This window comes from Telmatherina bonti (genome assembly GCF_933228915.1).
Source record: "Telmatherina bonti genome assembly, chromosome: 19".
NCBI classification, from domain to species: Eukaryota; Metazoa; Chordata; class Actinopteri; order Atheriniformes; family Telmatherinidae; genus Telmatherina; species Telmatherina bonti.
The window spans coordinates 16175972-16198494 of NC_136617.1; the positions used below are offsets into that span (position 1 = coordinate 16175972).

Genomic DNA, 22523 nt, shown 5'->3' on the forward strand with positions numbered 1-22523 from the left:
TTATTTCAGATTTAAATTCAAAGAAGAAACAAGGAACACAATAGTTTTCCACAATAATATTTATCATTACAGTGAAAATCTTACAGCTCAGCAACACGTATGCTGGATAAAAAACAGAAGAAGCAAAGCTTTGTAGAAGGAGCTGCAGGGGATTGATCGAGAGGCATTCAGGAAGATTACTGTGAATGTTTGGACACAAAGACAATAGGCACAGAGACCAATTTCTTTTCTCTTTAACCATTTTTTAAATGATGAAGGCACTTGAAAAGGACCAGGTAAAAAATGTAAACATGCTTTGGCATTTTAATTTTTTCTTCGTCACTGAAGATTTCTTTTAATCATTTAACACAAAAAAAAAAACAAAAAAAACAAAAACGCTGCCAAAGAGGGAATTAATAAGAATAAATATCAAACTGAAATCATATTCAGAATTTCTTTTTGAACTAAAACAAAACAAAACAAAAAAAAAAAATCACATTTCTGTTTAAATCAAACCTAAAAGCTAAATTTGCTGCTAGATTTTTAATGAACACTGATCTATGGAGGAACCATAAAGTGCATCTTGGAGTGGGGAAAAGAACACTGAATGAAAACGCCACTGATGCTTTCTATTCACAAAGAAATAATTATTCACTAGTTTTCTTAAGATTTAAATTGTTCCCGAAATACAACCAGAAACTGGAGTGAAAAACAAATAAAACATAAAGCAAAATAAAAAGCATACAACTAAAAAGGTAATAAACATTTAAAATGATTTTTTTCCCAGAATATCGGTAGTTTAAAGACAAAACTTCCACAAAGGCACGTTTCAGAGCAAGTGCAGATGTGGCACCTTCTTTCATGTTGTTAAAAAAAAAAAGGATTATTTATCACCAATTATTCTGCTTTACATCTATTAAGTGCATTTCTCATCTGGGAAGAACCAAAGTAACAAAAATGGCAGCTGGGATACTTCTTACTTAATGAAACTCTGGACTTCAGGTAAAAGATTTATGGTCCACAAAAAGTCGCTGCCACATTCACCCTACTGCTTATTACGTCGTCACAGACATCAGGGTGGTTATGGGGGTCAAAATCAGTTTACGTTTAGGGTCATTAATAGTTAAGAGTGTTAACAGACTGCAATGGAGAGGAACTACTCACCCCAGTTGCAGAATCTTCTGAAAACACTTCCTGTATTTATAAGAATTAAAAAAAAGAAAGCTACAAGCAGGCAGTTTTGACATGTGGCAGCTTGGTTGACGGCACAAAATCTAAGCAGAGCAAAAAAAAAAAAAAAAAAAACAGCTAACAGAGACACTTCACAGCCTTCCCTCTGACCTTCTTCTCTTATTTAACATTGTGTAATCCACAGAAAGTTAAAAACCACCCACTCTGCAATAACAACACTTCTGAAATGGAAGATTTGTTAAGGGAGTGTAGTTCTACGTCTGCTGCCAGCCGGCGCTTTTAACATGCCAGGCTAACATTCTTTGGCTTCCAGACGAGGGCCCATCATTGCCCCTCATACACGCTTGCTGTCCCATCAGTCTGTCTTATTGTGGTTGTTGTTTAGGAGCGCATGACCGTTCTGCACATGGCCATTTTTAGACTTTTCAATGCGTCTGTGATCGCCCTCTTCATCGTCAGTCTCTGGCTCATCCTTATCGCTCCGCTCATCCTCCACAATGCCCTGTCAGATAAAACAAGGCATGAAATGCTTCATGTCTGACGCTGCTTGTGTTACATCTCACTGTATGTATGAAAAGCATATTTCTTACATTGCCTAAAAGGAATTTGACAGCCATGCGCAAGATGAGCCCTGCCCAGAAGATGTGCAGAAATTGCAGCACAAACATCAGGCCGTTGAAGAAGTAGAAGCCGAAGAAGGGCTTGTACTCAGTCAGTGGGTAGATTGCTGTTGTATGTATGATCCTGGACAAGAGGACAAAAGGCAGAACAAAGAGTCCAGTCAGAACCACCTACAGTCACCCTCACAGCCCATTGAGAGGAGGGCTGACAATGGGGTTGTTGTGTTTTACATGGGAAAAAAACTATACAATGAGTTTTTGTTTCTTTATTTTAAACGTCTGCATAATAAAATATGAATCTGAATGCTTCAGTCAGGTACCTGCTGAAAGCAGAGTATAGATGATGTTTTAATAAAGCATCTATAACTCTAATGTCAGTGACTAAACATCCTGCCACTGATGCTATCCAGCTATTCTGAATGAACTGGCCTCTTGTGAACAGCTACTATTGTGACATGGAGGAGGAGTGATATGCAAAGAATGAGAAACCCAACACCCAATGTATTGAAATCACTAAAACATTTTAACAGACTTCATTAAAGAAACCAATTTCAAATGTTCAATATATTTTTGATGTTTTCTAAAACTGGAGCTCAGCCAACGGGCTGCTGCTGAGAATTACTTTGTTAAATGTCTTGGTAAATGTTTGTGCTTTGCAAGGGTTTTCATGTACTTTTCCTGTGTAGTAGTTGATATTCTTGCATCACACAATGTAGAAAATAGTGATAATGGTGATTAACAACTGATGAAAACATGGCTTGTAAAAAGTGCAAACAATACACAAGAACGACAAAATGAAACCTCAGTCAATGAAATGAAACAAAAATACACATTCAGTTCCAAAATGTGTGGTGTGACAACATTTTTACCAGAAGGGGAAGATTACGAGGCGGGTGATGATGAAAACTGCAGCAAATACCACGAAGATGAAGTTGCATGTTCTTTTCCAGCCTGCATAGTTGAACATTTTGGCTGACTAGATTTAGAAGAAGGAAAAAAAAAATCAGTCTTAACTTCTCGTTTGTTTGCCTGCCTATAGAGGGCAGACAATGTACCTGCGCAGGTGTAAGTTCTTCTCACATTGCATTAAATCTATTCAGGAATACCAAATATAAATTAACAGCCAAATCATTTAGGTTTTACTTGTATCCTAATGTAATAATAAATCATTTTAGTTCTTCAGATGCTTTGTTAGAAAAAAAAAAAAAGTTCAGTAAAATGTCAAAAACTATGAGATGAAATGTACTAAACTAAAAGATAGTAAAGTATCTTATGTAAATTCAAGTTTAGCACATTTTTACTTCAGCACAACCTATTTCCTTTCCACATACACTTGCACCGTACCTCCATTAGATAGTCAGAGGCATCATGCAACACCAGAGTCAAAGTCCCAGCCCGGATGTAGTTGACCATCCAGGAGAAACTGATGAGGACAATGGTGGCCACATGGTGCACGATCTGCTCTTTGAAATCCTACAGAGACATAAGGGGACAATGTTGAAAAAAAAAACACTTTTTAACAGCGCTTGGTCACTTATTGATCAAGCTATAAACATTGGTCACTCAGCAGCATCCTTTGATTCTTGTTTTACAAATAATTAACTCTCTCCATGAAGCAGACTGCATAGCTTCAGTGTGATTAAATAAGCTAAAACCCAACCTATTTTTGTGGGGAAAAAAATAGGAACATCTAAAAAAAAAACAACCTAAAACAAATCCTCAACTAGTCTATCTGATCATGGTGGTTTTGTCCCAGAAAAATAAATATATAAAAATCCAGAAATCTCTTGTTTGGGTTTAAAAGATAAGCAGCTTGCATTTGTGAACAGAAGTTATTAAACCAGCGTTGGCATGGTGACCTCTCTGTTTGCTGACAGGATTGAAGCTTTGTCACTTTTCAGAACATTTTCAACATTTAGGTCTTTTCACATTAACCCCAGCTGGAGGGCATGGGCTGACTAAACATCATCTTTAATGGTTGCTCTGAAAGACAACAGCTACGCTCAATACATCAATTCAGATCTTAATGGGGAAATCAATACCCAAACCTCAAAATATAATACCAGCACAACAGATCATTCTTATCTCATGCTCCCTTGAGAGTGATCTCCCAATGGAAAGCTACCGAATGGTTTTTCGATGGACTAAAAAGCCAACAGAGCTTAGAAACAGTGCGGTTTCACTTACCTTACGTTTGACATCTGATGCTATGCTTAAAACCAGAGAGACGTAGAAGCCGAGCTCGATGTTGTAGTACCAGTACTGTGAGGGCAGAAGTGGCTGCAAGAGAAGTGGAAGGAGTGTTTTACCTAATATTTACTCTAGCTCTCCGAGGTGAAGATATAAATGAACATGTATGAGCAGAGATTTACAGAAGAAAAACATTACAACATCCAATTGGGAATAAAATGTCATCATCAAACTTTCTTCTTTCTAATGTCACAGTTCTCATTAATACCAGTATATTGCAACATCTCCAATTCCAAAAGGAAATTAGTTACCATTTTTGGAAAGTCTTCCCACACCTGCTTCACATCATAGAACCACGGTTTCTGAGGGGAGATAGATTGTTTTAATAGAAGGGGGAAAAAGTTGAAGATAATGCATGTGGAATAAAACAAGGTGTCCACTGTGAACAGAACAGAAGAATTACATCCTTTTCTGCAGTTTGTCAGGCATATGTGCAGCTGTGATGTATAGTTAACACACAGTTGTCACCACACGCATTAATATAGTTAAAAAAGCTTTATTTATACTGTGTTCAACTTCCAGCCGCATTATATGTTGAAAAAACAGACAGTTTGAGGTTTAGAGAGAAACATTGGCTCTAATTATACACTGGCTCAAATGTACTCAGCATGACTAAGTTAAATGCCTGATAGACTTTCAGCTACTACAGAATGATGTTTGAATATTTCACCAATCTTCATGCAAAATGAGTTGAAATTAAATCCGTTTCCGCACTAAGACTAAACTCTTGAAGAAAAGTCACGCATTAAGGTCAAGCCCTTCCAAAAGCTTAACATTTGCCAGATTTATCCATTAAACAAGCAGCTGTGATGCATTCGGGAGTCACAGTTCTGTTATAACAAGTTGTCCTGCAGCAGAGTTGATGATTTTACATTAAACTGAAGGTTTCTGAGAAAACACCCCTTCATTATTCAGCACAGTTTGTGCAAACTAGCAGTTCTGACAAAACAGAAAAACTCAGGGCACGGCTATGTTTAACAGAAAGTATTACTTTACTCTTAATAGGTTTACATAAAAGAGAAAACCCAAATTTGAGTCTTCTCTGACCTCAATACTTTTATCATCCATGCAGTCAGTGAAAACATGATGAAGTAAAACTTACTTGACTGTAGCTGGTGTTCCAGTTCACAGTACACCTGCATTTTAGTGGTTCCTAACTACCAAATTCAACCCATTGTTAACCTATGTTTATATAAAGCTGTTTAAACAGAATTTACATTTGACTTCTGTCTTCATCAGTCAAAAATCATGTTCAGAATTAATGTAGAAACTTCCAAAAAATTGAGGATGAATCATGAATCACAATGACTGAATGGTAAAACCCTCAGGGACTCCGTGTCCCCCTTGGGGGATCCCGGACCCCAGGTTAGGACTACTGATATGAGATTTGTTTTAATTGAATTATAATAAGATGGGACCACATCTTTACAAATACCTTTAGATGACTATCATAAATTAGTGCCATCCAAAGAATCTGAATTGGACTGAATTGTGTACAAGTATTCAGTTATTTTTTTTAGCTGCTATTACGCCACATATAAGCATTTTCTGATGAACTACTCACATCAACAAGGACAGCCAGGCCAGCAAAGAAAGCAACAAGGTAAAAGGTAAATCTCCAGCTGCAAGAAAAAAGGACAAAACAATCCAGATAATCTTCATTTCACACAAATGACGAACATTTCCACCTGTGTTAACAAAGTGCAAACCATAGGCGTTTTTAGACCATTTTTTGTGGCACCCGTAGACTGAAGCAAAGCACCCTTAAAATTTGAATTGTATTTTTCTTTTAGTGTATGTGTTTTTAAAAAAAACAAAACAAAAAAAACCCCAAAAGTGTAGAAACTATACACTACATGGTTTAAAAAGTAATATTGTAACACCCCTTACACACACACACACACACACGCACACGCGCGCACCCATCCTCCTGTCAGCTGCAGGGAAATTCCTAAGGTAAGGTCAGAGCATTTTATGTGAAGCAGTTGTCATTTTTCTGCTTGTTTTGCAACAGCTTTTGAGAAATGCCTATTCCCATTAAGTAGGTGTGTCTGGGTTGAAAGCGGGGACGACTAGGATAAAATAATCATCGCCCTGTGGAGCACTTCAACTGTATAATTAAAACTTTTTTATGCTGCAGCAGCAGATACTACCATAGCTTTACAAGATAGCTCAATAAATCAGTTATTGTTTTACCAAAGACGCTGTACTGTTTACATTACTGAAAGTTGTAAGTTGCACAGAGCTGCTATGAGGTGCTGACAACTCTTACAGGCTCTGTTTTCTCTTTATTTTCTGTCAGTGGTGTCATGACAACTGCAAAGTCTGATCAATTATCATATCCTGCTCAAAATCTGGCCTAAACGTTGAAACTAACACACTAAATGTGAAAAAGAAGAATAAGAGTTCAATTCCACATGTAGTCAGAGATGTAAATGTACCTTGCTTCCTTGAACTTTTTGAATTTGCTGGGCCGGTCCTGGTTTCTCCGTTGTCTGAACCACCTCTGCACCTGTCGTACCGAGCAACCCGTCTGCTTACTTAAACTCTCTATGAAGCTCTATCAACAAAAGCAGGAAAAGGAAAGCAAAGGAAACACCATGTTTAAGGTTGCAGTCATAAGAGTAGTTAACTGTCTAAATCAGATTGGATTTGTTGCCATGTTGGTCCAAATATGCCTTAAACCACTGATGTTTGCAGCATTATTACCTGTGAGGGATGCTTTGACGTGCTGCGGAAATGGGACTCCAGGATGGGATTTGAAGGAGCACAAAGGCGCTGCTTGTCCCTCACTCCCAGCAGAGAAGCCAAAGGAATCGCTACTGTCCTAGAAAGTGGAAGAGTATAACGGATGGCTTACAGGTTGCTTTGTATTTGTCAGAAAGCAACATCTAAAACTGGATAGACAGATGTAGACCTTACAGAAAACTGACAAGTCACTTGTGGAAATGACTCACCGCTCAAAGACGGGCCTTATGAGTAAGAAACAGAAAGCAATCGGTATAGAAGCCCACAGGTCTTGAATTTTAGGGAAGACTTTTCCATCGCGATCCTTTAAGTCATCCCAGCCGTGGCCTTTAGGAAACCAAATCCAGTCGGCCCATATCAGCTCACTCAAACGAGATAACATCCTATAGACAAAACAGAGACAAGGGATTCATATCTCGAGGAAGGAAATTAAGATGGGTATTAGAAGGGCGATTTTGTCTGCTTGGCGATTTCCTCTTAGATTTTCCATTAGATAAATTTACAGCTACTAAGTCAGTCATGACAATATCCTGAGTGAAAGCAGAGGAAACAGAGCGATGGGAGGAATGATGGGAGGTTATTAAACTCTCAGAGCATCTTAAATAGGCTTCTTATTTGATCGCTTTCTGATCTAGATGAAGGTGAATTATGAGTCTCTTAATGCAGAAACTAATGCAATACAAAAAAAAAAAACATAATTCAGCCAAAGATCTGCAGTAAACTTTAATTTGAAACTGATTTCATTCCATTCAAATGTATAAAGCATTTCTGTTCCTGAATGATACATCATAAACATGTGGGTCTAAAAAATGTCCCGTAGGTTGACCATAAGACATTACCTTGGCATTAACAGGATTTTACAGAAAAGGGTTTTTTCTGCAACATCAGTGCTGAAGAAGTGGTTTTACATAATCAAACAGTTTCTCACTGACTCATAACATGCACAGTGTCTGAATCTAGAGAAGGAAATTGCACAATTTTCCCAGTATGCCCTAACAATCTTGAGCAAAATGACATTTTGTATACCTCTGTGTGTTATCCCATTTCCACTAAAACATCTATGGAAAGCAGCAAAGAAACCTCCTTATGGAGACAAATCAAACTAAAATGTGTTGTATTTAAACACATATATTACCACATGAGTGTCCAAAGTTAATCGTTGAAGGTCACTGTCCTGCAGGTTTTCAATGTGTCCCAGCTTTAACACAACTGCCTTACATTAAATGGATCCAGCAACTTATGAAGTTCTGTACAATAACTCATTAATTTGAGTCAGGTGTGTTGGTGCACAAACTCACTGAAAACCTGCAGTTTTCTGGCCCTCAAAGGTCAAAGTTGGACACTCATAAACGTTTGTGTTGATTAACCAAAAAAGGCAAGCGTGTATCGTTTCACAGGCCAACAGTTTAAAATGTCGAGAGCTTGCATGTTTTGCTGTTTTATTTGTGCAGTAGCTATGCAACTTTTAGAAGTCCAAAGAAAAAGATTTTTCCTGTTCCTGAACCAGCTGAAACTGCTCATTCATGATCCAATTTTCCTATTATTAATCCACCACACCGTGTTGTACATTTAATTAGCATCAGCTAATAACAATGAGATGCTTCAAAACAAGACATTATTTCAACTAATAATGAAGGCACACTAAATATTCTGTGGTACAAACAGAGGAGTCTTAATGCATCTCTGGCATCTGAGAGAATCGGTAGATGACTTTTACTAAATCCCAAAGCCCCCATAACAACAAGATAATCCTTGGATATGGCAAATGGAGCAGCTGATGCATCAAACTTTAGCATTAGCAGTGATCATATGACCAGGGTGTGAAACTTTAAGATGGATTTGACACAAATGAAAATAAGCTGGGTGTGGTGGACTCCACTTTCACATTGCCTTTTGTGACATTTTATATCATATGGCTATTATGTCATACCCCCTCTCTTCCCATCCCCCACCCTCCGCTCCCCCACGATGACTTTTTTTTTTAAAAATTAACATAAGGTTGGCTATCTAATAGATTACAACATCTCATATCTTTTTACAGCAATGGCTGTCAAGGTTACAGAGCATCAACAGAGAGAGGCTCTTTAGTTAAACTGAGATGACATCAGCGTAATTACTGGCAACACCGCAATGGAGCATTTAGTCACTAGCGGATTTTATTACAACACCTAATCGGCAGACTAAGACACTTTTTTTTTTCCACACTGCAGCTTCACCTTCGTCCCTGCACTCGGTGTTTAAGTAACAGTATGATACTTTACTTGATGCAAATCATTTAAGAGAGAATTTTGGCCGTGAATGGACTTTAAACCATAGTAAATCTTTGATGAATGGAGAATTACTAGTGCAGCCTGGCTTTGTAAAACTTGAATAGACACATCAGCTCACCCTAAAAAAAACACACACACACACACACACACACACACACAACGGTTACAGATCAACTTCCCTGTCAGTGTCAGGATTTCCTTTAACCCGTTTCATTCAGTTGGCCTTTCTCATATTAAACATCTAGCATAATGGTCTCTTTGAATCCCCCTCTATATCTAAACCTTTTTCTCGCTGTTGTCTACCTGATAGAAGATCAGGTTGAGTCTTTTAAATACTTTCAACAAAAGACCAGTAAATGGGCTCTCTGTTGAACACGTATAAAAGAGTTTTGAGTGCAGGTCTCCATTCTGTCTTCGAGTGTTTTATGGGATTTGGGAAAACCCATGGAGACATTTCTTGTCCAATGGTGGAAGTGAAAACCCATCCTTGAGGCTGTGCAATCCCTGAGGTGCACATCTTAATACTTGAATGCAAAGTGCCCAAAGTAAACCGAATAGCTTTCTTTCACTGTTTAGAAATGGGACTAAACTAGGCCTGGGCGATATATTGAATATACGCGATATATCGTTGCTAGTCCCCTGTGCGAATATAGAAAATGCCTATATTCGTCATATTCGAGTATGCTGTTGTCACGCAGTTGTTTTTAGCTGTGGGCGGGGTTTTCTCACTCCTCCTCGACTCTGCACCGCTTTGTACAGAGAGTTAAAGCAAGCGCACCTAGTTACGTACATAACGTGAGCTACGTGCTACGTCATGAGAGGCAGTGTGTAGCCACTTTCTTGCTAAATCTGGCGACTTCTTGTGAAAAGCGACTAGCGACAAATCTAGCAACTTTTACAGGAGTTATTGGAGACTTTCCTGGTGTTTTGGCGACTGACTTTAAAGCACATATTGTAAAGTTATTGTTACGAACAAGAGTCTCTCCCCGTCCTAAAGCACTCAGTCACTCCGGCTGCAGCTGCAGCCAGTCAGAGGAGCAGAGAGGACACCTGCACGACTCCACCTACAGTCACAATGAACTGCCATATCCGCCACTGATCCCGCTCCGGATTACAGAGTGGGATGTAAATTGCAAAGTTTTTCATGTCACACAAAAATAATTCGTTATGTCTGATTACATTCACAACCTCTGTCACTTACTCACCTCGTCCACTGTGTGTGTGACACAAGCTAAATATTTATCTAGCTCGTCATGTCTCTAGAAAGTACAGAAAGGAGTGGGAATCAAATCCTGAATTAAAAACTGGCTGAAGCCGTTTATTGGAGACGATACGAGGACATTCTGCCTGTATTATAAGACTGATTTCTACGCTAAACTCTGCGATTAAAAAAAACATACACAACTCAAAAACGTATCCATAAAGCAAAGCCTTATAAAAGTTCATCATTTGAAAAGTCCCCCCCAGAGCACCTATTTTCATACGTTGCATTTATTACATCATGCAAAGTCACTTTATTTTGTTTTAAAATTAAATGTTTCTGCCACTGCTTTAACTGTTCAATAAATGCGGTTTTGATCAGTTTGCTTTGTTAGAATTTCATCCTTTTGGCATAAATGTTTAAAATCAGCATATCTTAATGCAGTATGAACAATTATGTTTTAATGGAGACACAAAATCATCTTACTGATGTGATTGTATGCACCAAAGCATTCACTCAAGGCTAAGGTAAATATCGAGATATATATTCTATATCGTGACATGGCATAAAAATATCGGGATATTACTAAAAGGTCATATCGCCCAGCCCTAGACTAAACTTCATCTTCATGCTGCTTATGTGGGGCAGGTTGCGGGGGCAGCAGACTAAACCTAATTACCAAAATAAGACCATGCAAAGTGTTTGATAGTATTCATAAATAAATGCTAAAAACTTTGTTGTTGTACCCTCAAACGCTCACACTTGAAAGTTAAGTGAGAGCATCACTCCTTTCATCGCAAAGAGGTTCGGTCTGCTCCTGTTGATGCATGATTTCTGATTTCCCGTTCTTTACCTCTTCCCTGTTCTACCTTAGTATGAGCAATACACTTATGTTAACAACAGCGTTGTCAAATGATTAAAATGTTTAATCAGATTAATCACAATTTACAAATGAATGAAAAATGATTAATCAGAATTCACAACTGTGCCTGAAACATGACAGTTTTTACTGTGCTGTATCGACAGGAAGAGCTAGCCACTTGTTTAACGTGAAGGCCCAACCTATGTATGATTAGCATTAGCAAAGTACTCGAACAACTTTGGAGAGAGAGTAAAACTACTTCTTACAGGTCGTGCTGAACACTGTTTATTGGTTGTTCCATAAAGGTTCTTTTTACACTTAAATCCATTCATAGGGCCAGCCAACTCATGCTCCATCTTGCTTCTGGACACCTCCATGCCCCACCATCGTAAGAGAGAAATGACAGACATATGGGGTTTGTCGTGTAAAAATGCATTTAAAGTGTTCTTGCAATTGATGAAATGAATCAGTTACTGTCATAAATGTGTTATTTTTGACTGCCTTAGTTTAAAAATTCTTCTCAGAGTATCTTTTCACAAAACTCCAAACTCAGCTCTTCAAAAAGTAAGACAGTATTGCAATCTTAGAGTGCCAAAGCACGTTCTGAATCATATATTCATTCATTATCCTAACCGCTTAGTCCGATTAAGGGTCGCGGGGAAGCTGGAGCCTATCCCAGCAGTCTTTGGGCGAAAGGCGGGGTACACCCTGAGCAGCTCGCCAGTCCATCGCAGGCGTTCTGAATCAAATAATACAAAATATCTTGCCATTTAGTTATTAAACAGGGTCACCTCTTATCACTATAGCACTATATCTTTAACTGAAATGCTGCTGACTGCTTAAAACCCATTTTTATTCCTACACCCCGTTTTAGAAAAGACGAGGGACACAGACATTAGGAATCCAGACTTTCCTATGTTCATAAACACATTTTCTGGAAAATGTTCTGTTTGAAAATGGTGAAAACGTCTTTTTAAATGTTTGTCAGGCCTCAAGGACATTGTGTGTTTAGGGAGAGAGTTTCAAAGCAGCAGATAGTAGTGCTAAATGGCATCACCTTAAATCAATAATTACTCTGTAAACTACAACGTGTTTCCTGAGTCTGTCTGCTGGCTTTTCTGCTGTAGCTGGTTCTTTGACCACCCTGAAAAAAAATAAAATAAAAGTAGTTTCTACCCATTTCAAAACAGCCACTCAGATAATTTGCATTTTCAGCCAATTTTGTTAAGGACACATAATCATTACGTTGGAAGGGAGGTCAAAAAAGTTCCACAGAAAGCTGAAAAACATTGAAAAAAATTAAAAGTGGGTGGGAGTGAGATGGGAAATTACAGTAACAGTCATTGTTATCAAGGCCTGTCTGGTAAGCAGTTTGCTGGATTACCAGCATTGGCTGCCTCCCACATGTCAAAGACATGCAAGTGACTGGCAGTTATCCAGGTTTCAGTGCAAGCATGCATAGTTATGTTTTTTTTTGACCTGTGATGGACAGATGACATGTTCAGGGTACATTTGGGTCTCTTATATGGTTGCAATGACCGGAGGATGTGGACTTAGTGAATAGATTAACTCAAAGACCTGATTACAGAGGTTACAACAACAGAAATGCTAAGATTACTACAACCATAGACTATGTATATAAAAAGATGGACGGAGCCTCCATGACGTCACCCATATGTTTTTCTGAAGAGCTGAATGAAGCTCAGTGGGTGGTTCCTACCATCGCCATCGCCATCTTGGCAGGATCATGCGTGTCATCTCGCCTGGAAAATACAAATATGGGCAAAGAGGTGGAGCTGAGAGGGGGGGCTGTGAGCGTCATGGTGGATGATTGATATTGAGCAAACTCCAAGCTGCCTGTAGCTAAGAGCTTACCGAGCTAACCCGGAGATAACAGGAGCTAACCAGCTAAAAGAAGTAAGTGGGTTAAAGTTAAGTCACGTTTTAACCGGCTAAAAACCGCAGTTGTTTTACTTCTTACCCTAAGCGTGAGATCGGATACCTGTCAATCAAAAGAACATGCCCCTAAATATGCCGAATTTCAAGATTAAATTACTTTTAAATGGGCGCGTTAGAAAAAATTCACTTCCCCCACAGTTGCCATGAAAGTAATCAAATCAAAGATACTTTATTTATCCCTGAGGGGAAATTCAAGGTTCAAGCCAGCTCGTCCAAGGTTTAACATACAGACATTTAACATTTACAGAACCGAAACAGAAGCTTAGGCCCTGCAGCCAGTTTTACCAACGCCGCCTTATAAATGAGGAAAAAATTACACGAGGAAGGATGGGTGGGTGTTGGAAAAAAAAAAGAAGTATTTCTACACTTCACCTAAAGGGGGAAGGATAAAGGTGCAACAAAAAAAACAAACCATACCTCTAAGCACAAATTCAGACAATAGACAACACACAAAATGGAAGGGGGGGCTGGTGGGGTCTCCCAGACAGCCAAGTGAAGTCGCAGGCAGCCAAGCAGCACGCCCACCCAACTCACTGTCCGTGAGTGGAGGGTGGGGTGAGGTCCGGAGAAGGCAGTGAAAGATAGGAGAGTGTGTCTGCAACGGTGTGTTCAGACCAAATGCTTTTTGAGTGTCAAGAGGAGCAGGTTTACATGTAAAGTCTATGTGGAGGCGCGGCAAGGGGGCGTCGAGCTTTCTCACGTCGCATTTTGAGCGTTGGCGTGATGCGCTGAAAATTTTAAAAGTTTTTTAAGCTGAATGGGTGTCAAAAGCCAGAGATGGTAAATCTTAACTTTGGCCGCTTGACGCAGGGCATCAACCAACCAGAGCGATCAAAACACAGCTCCTGGCGAATGCCTACGAATTATGTGGTGTTCCTCATTGAATGCGGCTCACTGACTCTTGACTTGTGGCTCGTGAAGCAGCCACTGGTTTTCTGAAAATGCTTTCTAAACAAGTCATAATGATCCTCAACGGTGCAGTTCTCTCCACAAACAAGAGCTGCAGGCTGCTTGCAGAAACTTTGCTGTCCTAACGGCCCTAACCGACCCTGTCAGAGTTGCCAGTTTTGGGTAATTTCAGCTGCACCGAACTCCGCCAAAGAGCTGCTTCGTCGATAGCTCCGTATCTATATCGAAAAGAAAACACCCATATTCCGGAGGCATTATTGTATTTTCACCATATACTGTTGCAGAAGAATGCCATTACTCTGTGCAATATTAAGGATAATGATTCCTTGCTGAAAAGCTGATTTGTTTGCATTAACAGTGACTATCACTGCCCTATGACAACGTTCTCTAGCTTTATTTATTAAATAAAGCCATGCTACTCTCTCTACTGCACCGCCATCATTCAAATTCTCCTCTCTTTTTTGACGCTTTTGCCGCTAGCTTCAGACAAGCGGCAAACATGGCAGGAGCCTCAGAAGCGTTTTGGGCGTTGGACACAAAAGTGACAGTTTAGTGACCAGCATCGAGCGTTCCAGTGTTTTGATCTGAACACACTGTAAATGCGGGCTTGAAAGATGAGTTCAGTATAAGTTCCACAGGCCTGAGAAATGGAGGGGGGTTAGGAGGGGGGCTGAGCATCAGACATCATTTCATTCCAGGAGATTTGAAAACCAGCCTGCCCAAGGCCAGTGCAGGGAGCCAGATTCAGAAAACAGCTTTGTTTTGGGTCAAGCTAAGCTTCGTTTGGCTCAGCTTTGAGTCCTTAGTGGTCTCAGTCAGACTCCGAAACAGTCGAATGGTCGGGCAAGACTGGCATCTAGTCGGGGTCCAGCGCTGTCATGCATGAGTTTGAGTACTAGATGCTCGGCATAGTCCATCACAGATCTTCCAGAATTTGCGACACACCAGGAAACCACACACACCAAACAGCAGAAACCCAGTTATCATAAATCCAATATGTAGAAATCCTCCAAAGAAAGAAGCAGCAGGACCATGACCTTCATCACGTATCCAGCAGCATGCATTCCGTCGGGATCTATGGGCTCCCCTTCGCCCATTATTTGGAGAAAAAAGATTTGATCAGTTGCATTGAGAGACCAGCTGACCAGATCCATGATTTAAATTCGGAAGGAAATGGAGAAAGAGGCTCAGATAGATAGACTGACAATACAAAGAAGCAGCAAGTCAGAGTGGGAACGGGAGGGAGAGAAAAACCGTCCGTCCTCTCCGAGAGCAGGAAGAAGAAAAAAAAAACCCTAACCTATTAAACTAAAAAAAAATTTTTTTCTTTACCAGGCTGTAAACATGTTTATTTCTGCTGTGAAGTTGTCCTTTTTAACATGGGAGTCTATGGGGATTCTTTCCCGGTTTGGAGCCAACCCCTAGAGGATGAGGGGGGAACTGCAGTTTTATGCACTTCCACATAGGCTTCGCTTGGATACAACTCAAATCTTCATAGAAAATTCAATCTCACACAAACAATCTCACACTGATAAAAATTCTGCCACATTAAACTGAATGGTAGCAATAACGGCATACAAAACATAAGTATCACTTAGCTGACATCATGCGGCATCATTGTGTCATATAAAATATGGTATAACTAAGAATGCTGTGCACATAAGATATCATTTTTCTGACATCATTGTGTCTGAATGCAGCATCATTAACTTGAGAAAATTAAAAAAGTTAAACAGATAATTTGTATGGAATAGGCAAGTGAAAAATAGGTTTCCACTGTTATTTCACAAGTATACATACAAATTACAGATTCTTAAGGAAAATATGACATAATTTTTGCGGGGTTTTCTCCCAGACCTGAGCCACAGAACTACCAAAGAAGCACTTCTAGCTCCTCAAAAGAACCTGAAATTCGTATTTGGTATGACTATCCTATTCAACCCTCATAGACGTTTTTTTTTCTTCGATTTCTTTAAACGGTCCTCAGGATCAGTTCTCTGAAAGGGCTTTCCAAAGCTCTTCCTTGAATGTTGGCAACATTTTCAGTCAAAATGACCGCACAAGGCTTAAATGATGTTAAGATCTGAGACCCAGGAAAATTCACTTCATGAGACCTTTTTGCCTCAATTTATGAAGGAAACTTCAGCCTTTCTTCCCCGACTTCCATTCCAGAATAACTTCTAATGTCTCTTTGGGAATCACCTCCATGGTGTAAAAGTACTTTTAAGCATCCATCAAACTATTTTTTCTTTGATATTTTCTTATTGATACAACTAAATATATGGGAACAATTTACATTTATTGGCTATTAGTTGCAAATGAAAAATGGTACTCAAGTAAAATCATGTGTTTTTATGGAAGATTAGCTTAACCCTTTGAGTTCGGAGCTGCATTATTCACAGGTCATTGTTAGATGGCTAAACAATATTTCATACACACACACACATATATATATATATATATATATATATATATATATATATATATATATATATATATATATATATATATATATATATATATATATATATATATAATAATGAAAAAAGAAAAAAAAAAAACTTAAAAAATCCTGAAAAACTGCTGCTCAAGACCAGTTCAAAGGATTGCATGAAAGTTTGGCTCATTTGAAGCAAACTATATACAAAATCTATTAGATCCCTCCCAAATAAGTCTTTATTAGTCAATGACTTGATAGGTGATCACCACATTGATTTATTCTGTTTTACGGAAACCTGGTTACAGCAAGAGGATTATGTTAGTATTAATGAAGCTACGCCAGCTAACTATTTAAACTTTCACATTCCTAGAACTACAGGCAGAGGAGGAGGTGTTGCAGCTATTTTTAAGTCAGAATTTTTAATTAATCCTAAGCACAAAACTAACTATAAATCCTTTGAATTCCTGACATTAAATTTATCTCATCCAAAATGGAATTCAGAGAAACCGCTCCTTTTAGCATTAGTGTATCGCCCACCTGGACCTTACTCCGAGTTTCTGACCGAATTCTCTGATCTCTTGTCTGAGTTAGTGCTGACTACTGATAAGGTCATTGTACTAGGTGATTTTAATATTCATGTTGACGTTGAAAATGATAGTTTAAACATTTCCTTTAGCTCTATTCTAAACTCAATTGGGTTTTCACAAAATGTCAATGGAGCCACTCACTCTCATGGTCACACTCTTGATCTTGTTCTAACATATGGTATTGAGACTGATAAGCTCAAACTATTTCCTCAAAACCCTGTCTTGTCCGATCACTTCTTATTAACCTTTGAATTCACTTTATTTGATTACTCACTGACCAAAAATAAATTCTACTATAGTAGATGTTTATCAGACAATAATATTACAAAATTTAAACAATCAATTGAATCAATTTTTTCACATCTACCATGTGTTAGCATGACCGAGAGTCCCCCTTTAAGCCTTACTCCTGCTCAGATTGATCAACATGCTGATACTATAACAGCTTCAATGCGTACAACCTTGGATAATGTTGCTCCCCTAAAGAAGAAGAAATTAGGTAAGATTATGAAGGCTCCCTGGTTTAATTCCCAGCTTCGAGCTCTAAAACAGGCATCAAGGCGTTTGGAAAACAGATGGCGTTCATCAGGACTAGAGGAGTCTCACTTAACCTGGAAAGAAAGTTTAAGCGTATACAAAAAAGCCTTACGTATGGCAAGAACAGCTTATTATTCATCATTGATAGAGGAAAACAAAAACAACCCTCGGTTTCTTTTCAGCACTGTAGCTAGGCTTACTAGGAGCCGGAGCGCTGTGGAGCCATGTATTCCTTTCTCACTTAGCTGTGATGATTTCATGTATTTTTTCAGGAATAAAATTGACACTATTAGAGATCAAATTGACAATACTCTTCCTTCTACCTATAATGTTGAGCCTGTTGTGGTCTCCGAAGCATCCTTAGAACCAGGATCTGACTTGTGTCTAAATAGTTTCTGTCCTGTCCAACCCTCTGAACTGACTAAAATAATAGCTTCATCTAAACCATCCACCTGTATCTTAGACCCTCTCCCAACGAGCCTCTTTAAGGACATTTTCCCTTTAATTAATACATCACTACTAAATCTTATCAATATGTCTTTAGTGACAGGATATGTACCACAATCATTTAAAACTGCTGTAATCAAGCCTTTACTTAAAAAGCAATCTCTGGATCCAGAGGTGATAGCAAATTATAGACCTATATCTAACCTCCCGTTTATGTCCAAAATTCTGGAGAAAATAGTTTCAGCTCAGCTACATGCCCACCTGAGCAGAAATAATTTATGCGAGGAGTTTCAGTCAGGATTTAGAGCTCATCATAGTACTGAGACAGCATTGGTGAAAGTTACTAATGACCTTCTTATGGCCTCAGACAAAGGACTTGTGTCCGTACTTATCTTGCTTGATCTTAGTGCTGCATTTGATACAGTCGATCATAACATTCTGTTACAAAGACTAGAACAGGTGATTGGAATTACAGGTACAGCGTTAAGCTGGTTTAAATCATATTTATCTGATAGACTTCAGTTTGTTCATGTAAATGACAAGTCCTCCTCCCAAACTACAGTAAGTCATGGAGTTCCTCAAGGTTCTGTACTTGGACCAATACTCTTCACACTATATATGCTCCCTTTAGGCAAAATTATTAGACAGCATGGAATAAACTTTCATTGTTATGCAGATGATACTCAACTATACTTATCCTTTAAACCAGATGAAACAAATCAGCCCAATAGGCTACAAAATTGTCTCATAGACATAAAGACTTGGATGTCTAGAAATTTTCTCCTCTTAAACTCAGATAAGACTGAAGTAATTCTCGTTGGATCTGAAAAACTCAGAGCTAAATTTTCCGGTTTTGTAATGAACCTGGATGGCATTACTTTAGCTTCCAGTGCTACAGTGAGAAACCTTGGAGTAATATTTGACCCTGACCTGTCCTTTGGCCCACATATTAAGCAGGTTACTAAAACAGCCTTCTTTCATTTACGTAATATAGCCAAAATTAGGGACATTCTGTCTCGGAGTGATGCAGAAAAACTGGTTCACGCTTTTGTTACTTCGAGACTAGATTACTGTAACTCTCTATTACTGGGCTGTCCTAAATATGCCCTGAAAAGCCTTCAGCTGATCCAGAATTCTGCAGCCAGAGTCCTGACCAGAACCAGCATGAGAGATCATATTTCTCCAGTTTTAGCCTCTCTTCATTGGCTGCCTGTTGAATCTAGAATAGAATTTAAAATCCTTCTCCTTACATATAAAGCCCTCCACAACCAGGCACCACTATATATCAAAGACCTCATTGTTCCTTATATACCAAGTAGAGTACTTCGTTCGCAGACTGCAGGCTTACTTGTGGTTCCTAGAGTCTCAAAGAGCCGAGCAGGAGGCAGAGCCTTTGGTTATCAGGCCCCTCTCTTATGGAATAAGCTCCCAGTTAGTGTTAGGGAAGCAGACACCCTCCCCACCTTTAAGACTAGGCTGAAGACTTATCTTTTTGATAAGTCCTATAGCTAGGGATGGTTAGCATCCCTTAGTTATGCTGCTATAGGTTTAGACTGCTGAGGGACATTTCCTGATACACTGAGCTTCTTTCTTTTTCTCTTTATCTCTTTCTTTTACCCCCCCCCCATAACAGTGTTGCATCATTAACATGTATGTCTCCTGTCTCAGCAGGTCTCCCTGGCCGGGAGTAGCAGTTCCTGTTGTCTGTTGTCTTTCTGTCCTCTTCCCCCCCACACAGCAGAGGCAGATGGCTGCCTGTCCTGAGCCGGGTTCTGCCGGAGGTTTCCTTCCTGTTAAAAGGGAGTTTTTTCCTTCCCACTGTTGCCAGTGTGCTTGCTCAGGATGGGAGATTGAGTTGGACTCAACTCAATCTGTTGGTTTCCTTATATAGGCTATTATGAATTGGCCTTCATTATGTTTTCCCCTCTGTCTGTAAAGCGTCTTGAGATGGCATTGCCGTGATTTGACGCTATATAAATAAAGTTGAATTGAATTGAATTGAAAATTGTGATAAAGACATTTGCACAGTATGGCATCTAATCAGACCTGCTTGATTTCATTTATATAAAAATGGAAAAACAAAGACGCATCGAAAAATCAACTTTAATCTTAAACAATTCATTAAAGCTGCAGCTGCTCAAACTAAACTTCCCAGTAATGAGAGTTGAAGGTGTTGTTTACGCTGATTTAGATTCACGTTACGTTGTTTACGTAAACCCACTCAGGGAGTGGCTGGTTGCGCGCGCATGACGGAGAGTCCCAGAGAAAGGTAGTGGAACAGGCAGGCTGAGATGGAGGTCTGAGAAAGTTACCAAACACTGACAGTTACTTTCAGTCAAAAGTTGACAATGAAAGGCCACTTATTAAAAGTTTAATCTTATTCCACGGTGTATTACAAGCCAGCGTTGATTGGCGGTTCACATAAAGCACACAAATCTCCGTTTATCTGTGGGAAACTACTTCTGAATTTCACCGGATAAAGTTGAGCATGTTTTGAATAAATGCCAAAGTTTTTGCAGCGGTGTTTTACCACTTTATTTATGAACAAAACATTACCAACATAAAACCTAAAAGGCCTGTTAGCGTGTTTAACTTTACTGTGCAAATCTCTTCTATCGACTCAATCGAGAGGGCTTCTTTCAGAAGGCGTCAGCAAAGTTCAATGTGCTAAAACTTGACTCAATATCTCCCGAGGAGGGAGACGCTCCCGTTTCTTTCTAAAAATAGCAGCTTAAAGTTTGTGTGCACGATAAGAAGTGTAACTAGAAGCTGTGAAAAAGGCGTGAATGCAACACGTTCGGTCGACTTACCTCTCCTCTCTTCACTGTGTGCCGGCAGGTAAGGTGGGCTCAAAATGTTGGACGCTGCTTATGGTCCTTCTTCTTTGCTTGCGTTGCAGCTGGGGGGGATTTCATGAGTTTTACGCCATTAAAGAAGCTCTGACTTTTCTGACAGTGAGTGAATCCGCCTTTTTTCCCCTCCCACTTTAGGTTTGTCTCATTGTCAGAAATGAAAAAAAAAAAACCCCACAATGTCGTACTTTCTCTTTTGGTCGTGATTTACAGTCCATCCAAAATATGGCAAATAATAATATGTTTTGTTTTTCTCGTTTCAGTTTGGTCCTAGTAGTCTGAATGTTTCTGCCAGAGTGCAGTCAGAAAGTTCAAGAGGTATGCTGAATTTTGTGGTTGGTGTGTTAAACGAGGATGGGGAGGACACAGGCACTAGTTTAAAGTGACGTCTCTGTATATGAGGGGTGGTTAGTGCCACTGAGCCTGCTCTTCAGCGGATCAACAATGATTTATTGCTCAGTTTTAAATTATTATTTGATATTACTTTATTTCAGACAAAAAAACCACAATTTAATGTACAGGATAAACAAAAGTGACCGTTGTTATAGAGTCCGAAAAGGAGCTGGATGAAGCAATGCCTATTTATTCCTGCCCCCAATCCTAATCTTTTCTTCCTTGCAGTTGTTAATTTAATCCCTTAATTGTTATTTTTTAAATATTTTTTATAGTATTATCTTAAAAAACAAAAAAACAACAACAACAGCTAAATGCAAAAACTAATTAATAAATATAGACATGTACACATACATACCTACATACACTCAGAGACAAAACTATGTATGTATGTATGTATATGTGTATAAGTGTGTATATCTATATCTATCTATCTATCTATCTATCTATCTATCTATCTATCTATCTATATATATATATATATACATATGTGTGTGTGTATATGTATATATATATATATATATATATATGTATATATATATATATACATATATATATATATATATATATATATATATATATATATATACACACACACATATATATGTATGTATATATATGTACACACATACATATACACACACACACACATATTTTTATATATATATACGCGTGTGTATATATATATATATATATATATATATATATATATATATATATATATATATATATATATATATATATATATATATATATATAGGTCCATCCATCTGTAAAATCAGATGGATGGATCTACCAACCTATGAAGTTCTGAAAAATTAGTGATTTGAATCAAATGTGTTGGAGTAAGGATACATGGAAAACCTGCAAACTTTTGGCACTTGGGACTTGAGCTGAATGCCCTTGACTTAGAGGTTAACTTGAAATATGACAAAGAAACATACTTTAATTAAGTATTGCACAGCATCAGTAGTGTCTGTGGACATAATTACTTTTCACAATTTTACTCGAACTTAAGAACTGTGTTGTTTTCACCACACTATTTATTATTTACCTGGAGCTTTTTGACTGTAGTGATTGATATTTTTTCAGCAAATTTGACAAAACTATCTTTAAAGATTTTACTTACGCCTTGTAAACTTTCCTTATTTGACATGTTTTATCTAAACAAAAATAAATAAAATAATACATTTTTGTTGTAGAGATTAGTGATATTTGCATTTATTTAGGCCATATCTTATAAGGGAACATGTCCAACTTTAACCCAAATATAAAACA

At 38.5% G+C, this 22523-nt stretch overlaps 1 protein-coding gene and 1 long non-coding RNA gene across 2 annotated transcripts in view; one reads left to right on the forward strand and one right to left on the reverse strand.

Moving 5' to 3' along the window:
* Positions 1-515: 515 nt before the first annotated feature.
* cers2a (ceramide synthase 2a) lies at positions 516-21048 on the reverse strand. The gene is made up of 11 exons (XM_079258521.1): positions 20811-21048; positions 6998-7171; positions 6750-6867; positions 6482-6600; positions 5605-5662; positions 4292-4342; positions 3978-4070; positions 3135-3263; positions 2660-2766; positions 1761-1914; positions 516-1672 (listed from the first exon to the last, which is right to left on the reverse strand). Exons 2-11 carry the CDS (start codon positions 7168-7170, stop codon positions 1526-1528), a joined length of 1149 nt encoding a protein of 382 aa, XP_079114647.1. The 5' UTR covers position 7171; positions 20811-21048; the 3' UTR covers positions 516-1525.
* LOC306769803 overlaps positions 20731-22523 on the forward strand; it is a 34108-nt gene continuing 32315 nt past the window's right edge. The window contains exon 1 of the long non-coding RNA XR_013771713.1: positions 20731-20838. This is a non-coding gene — a long non-coding RNA (uncharacterized lncRNA). The remainder of the gene's footprint in view (positions 20839-22523) is intronic.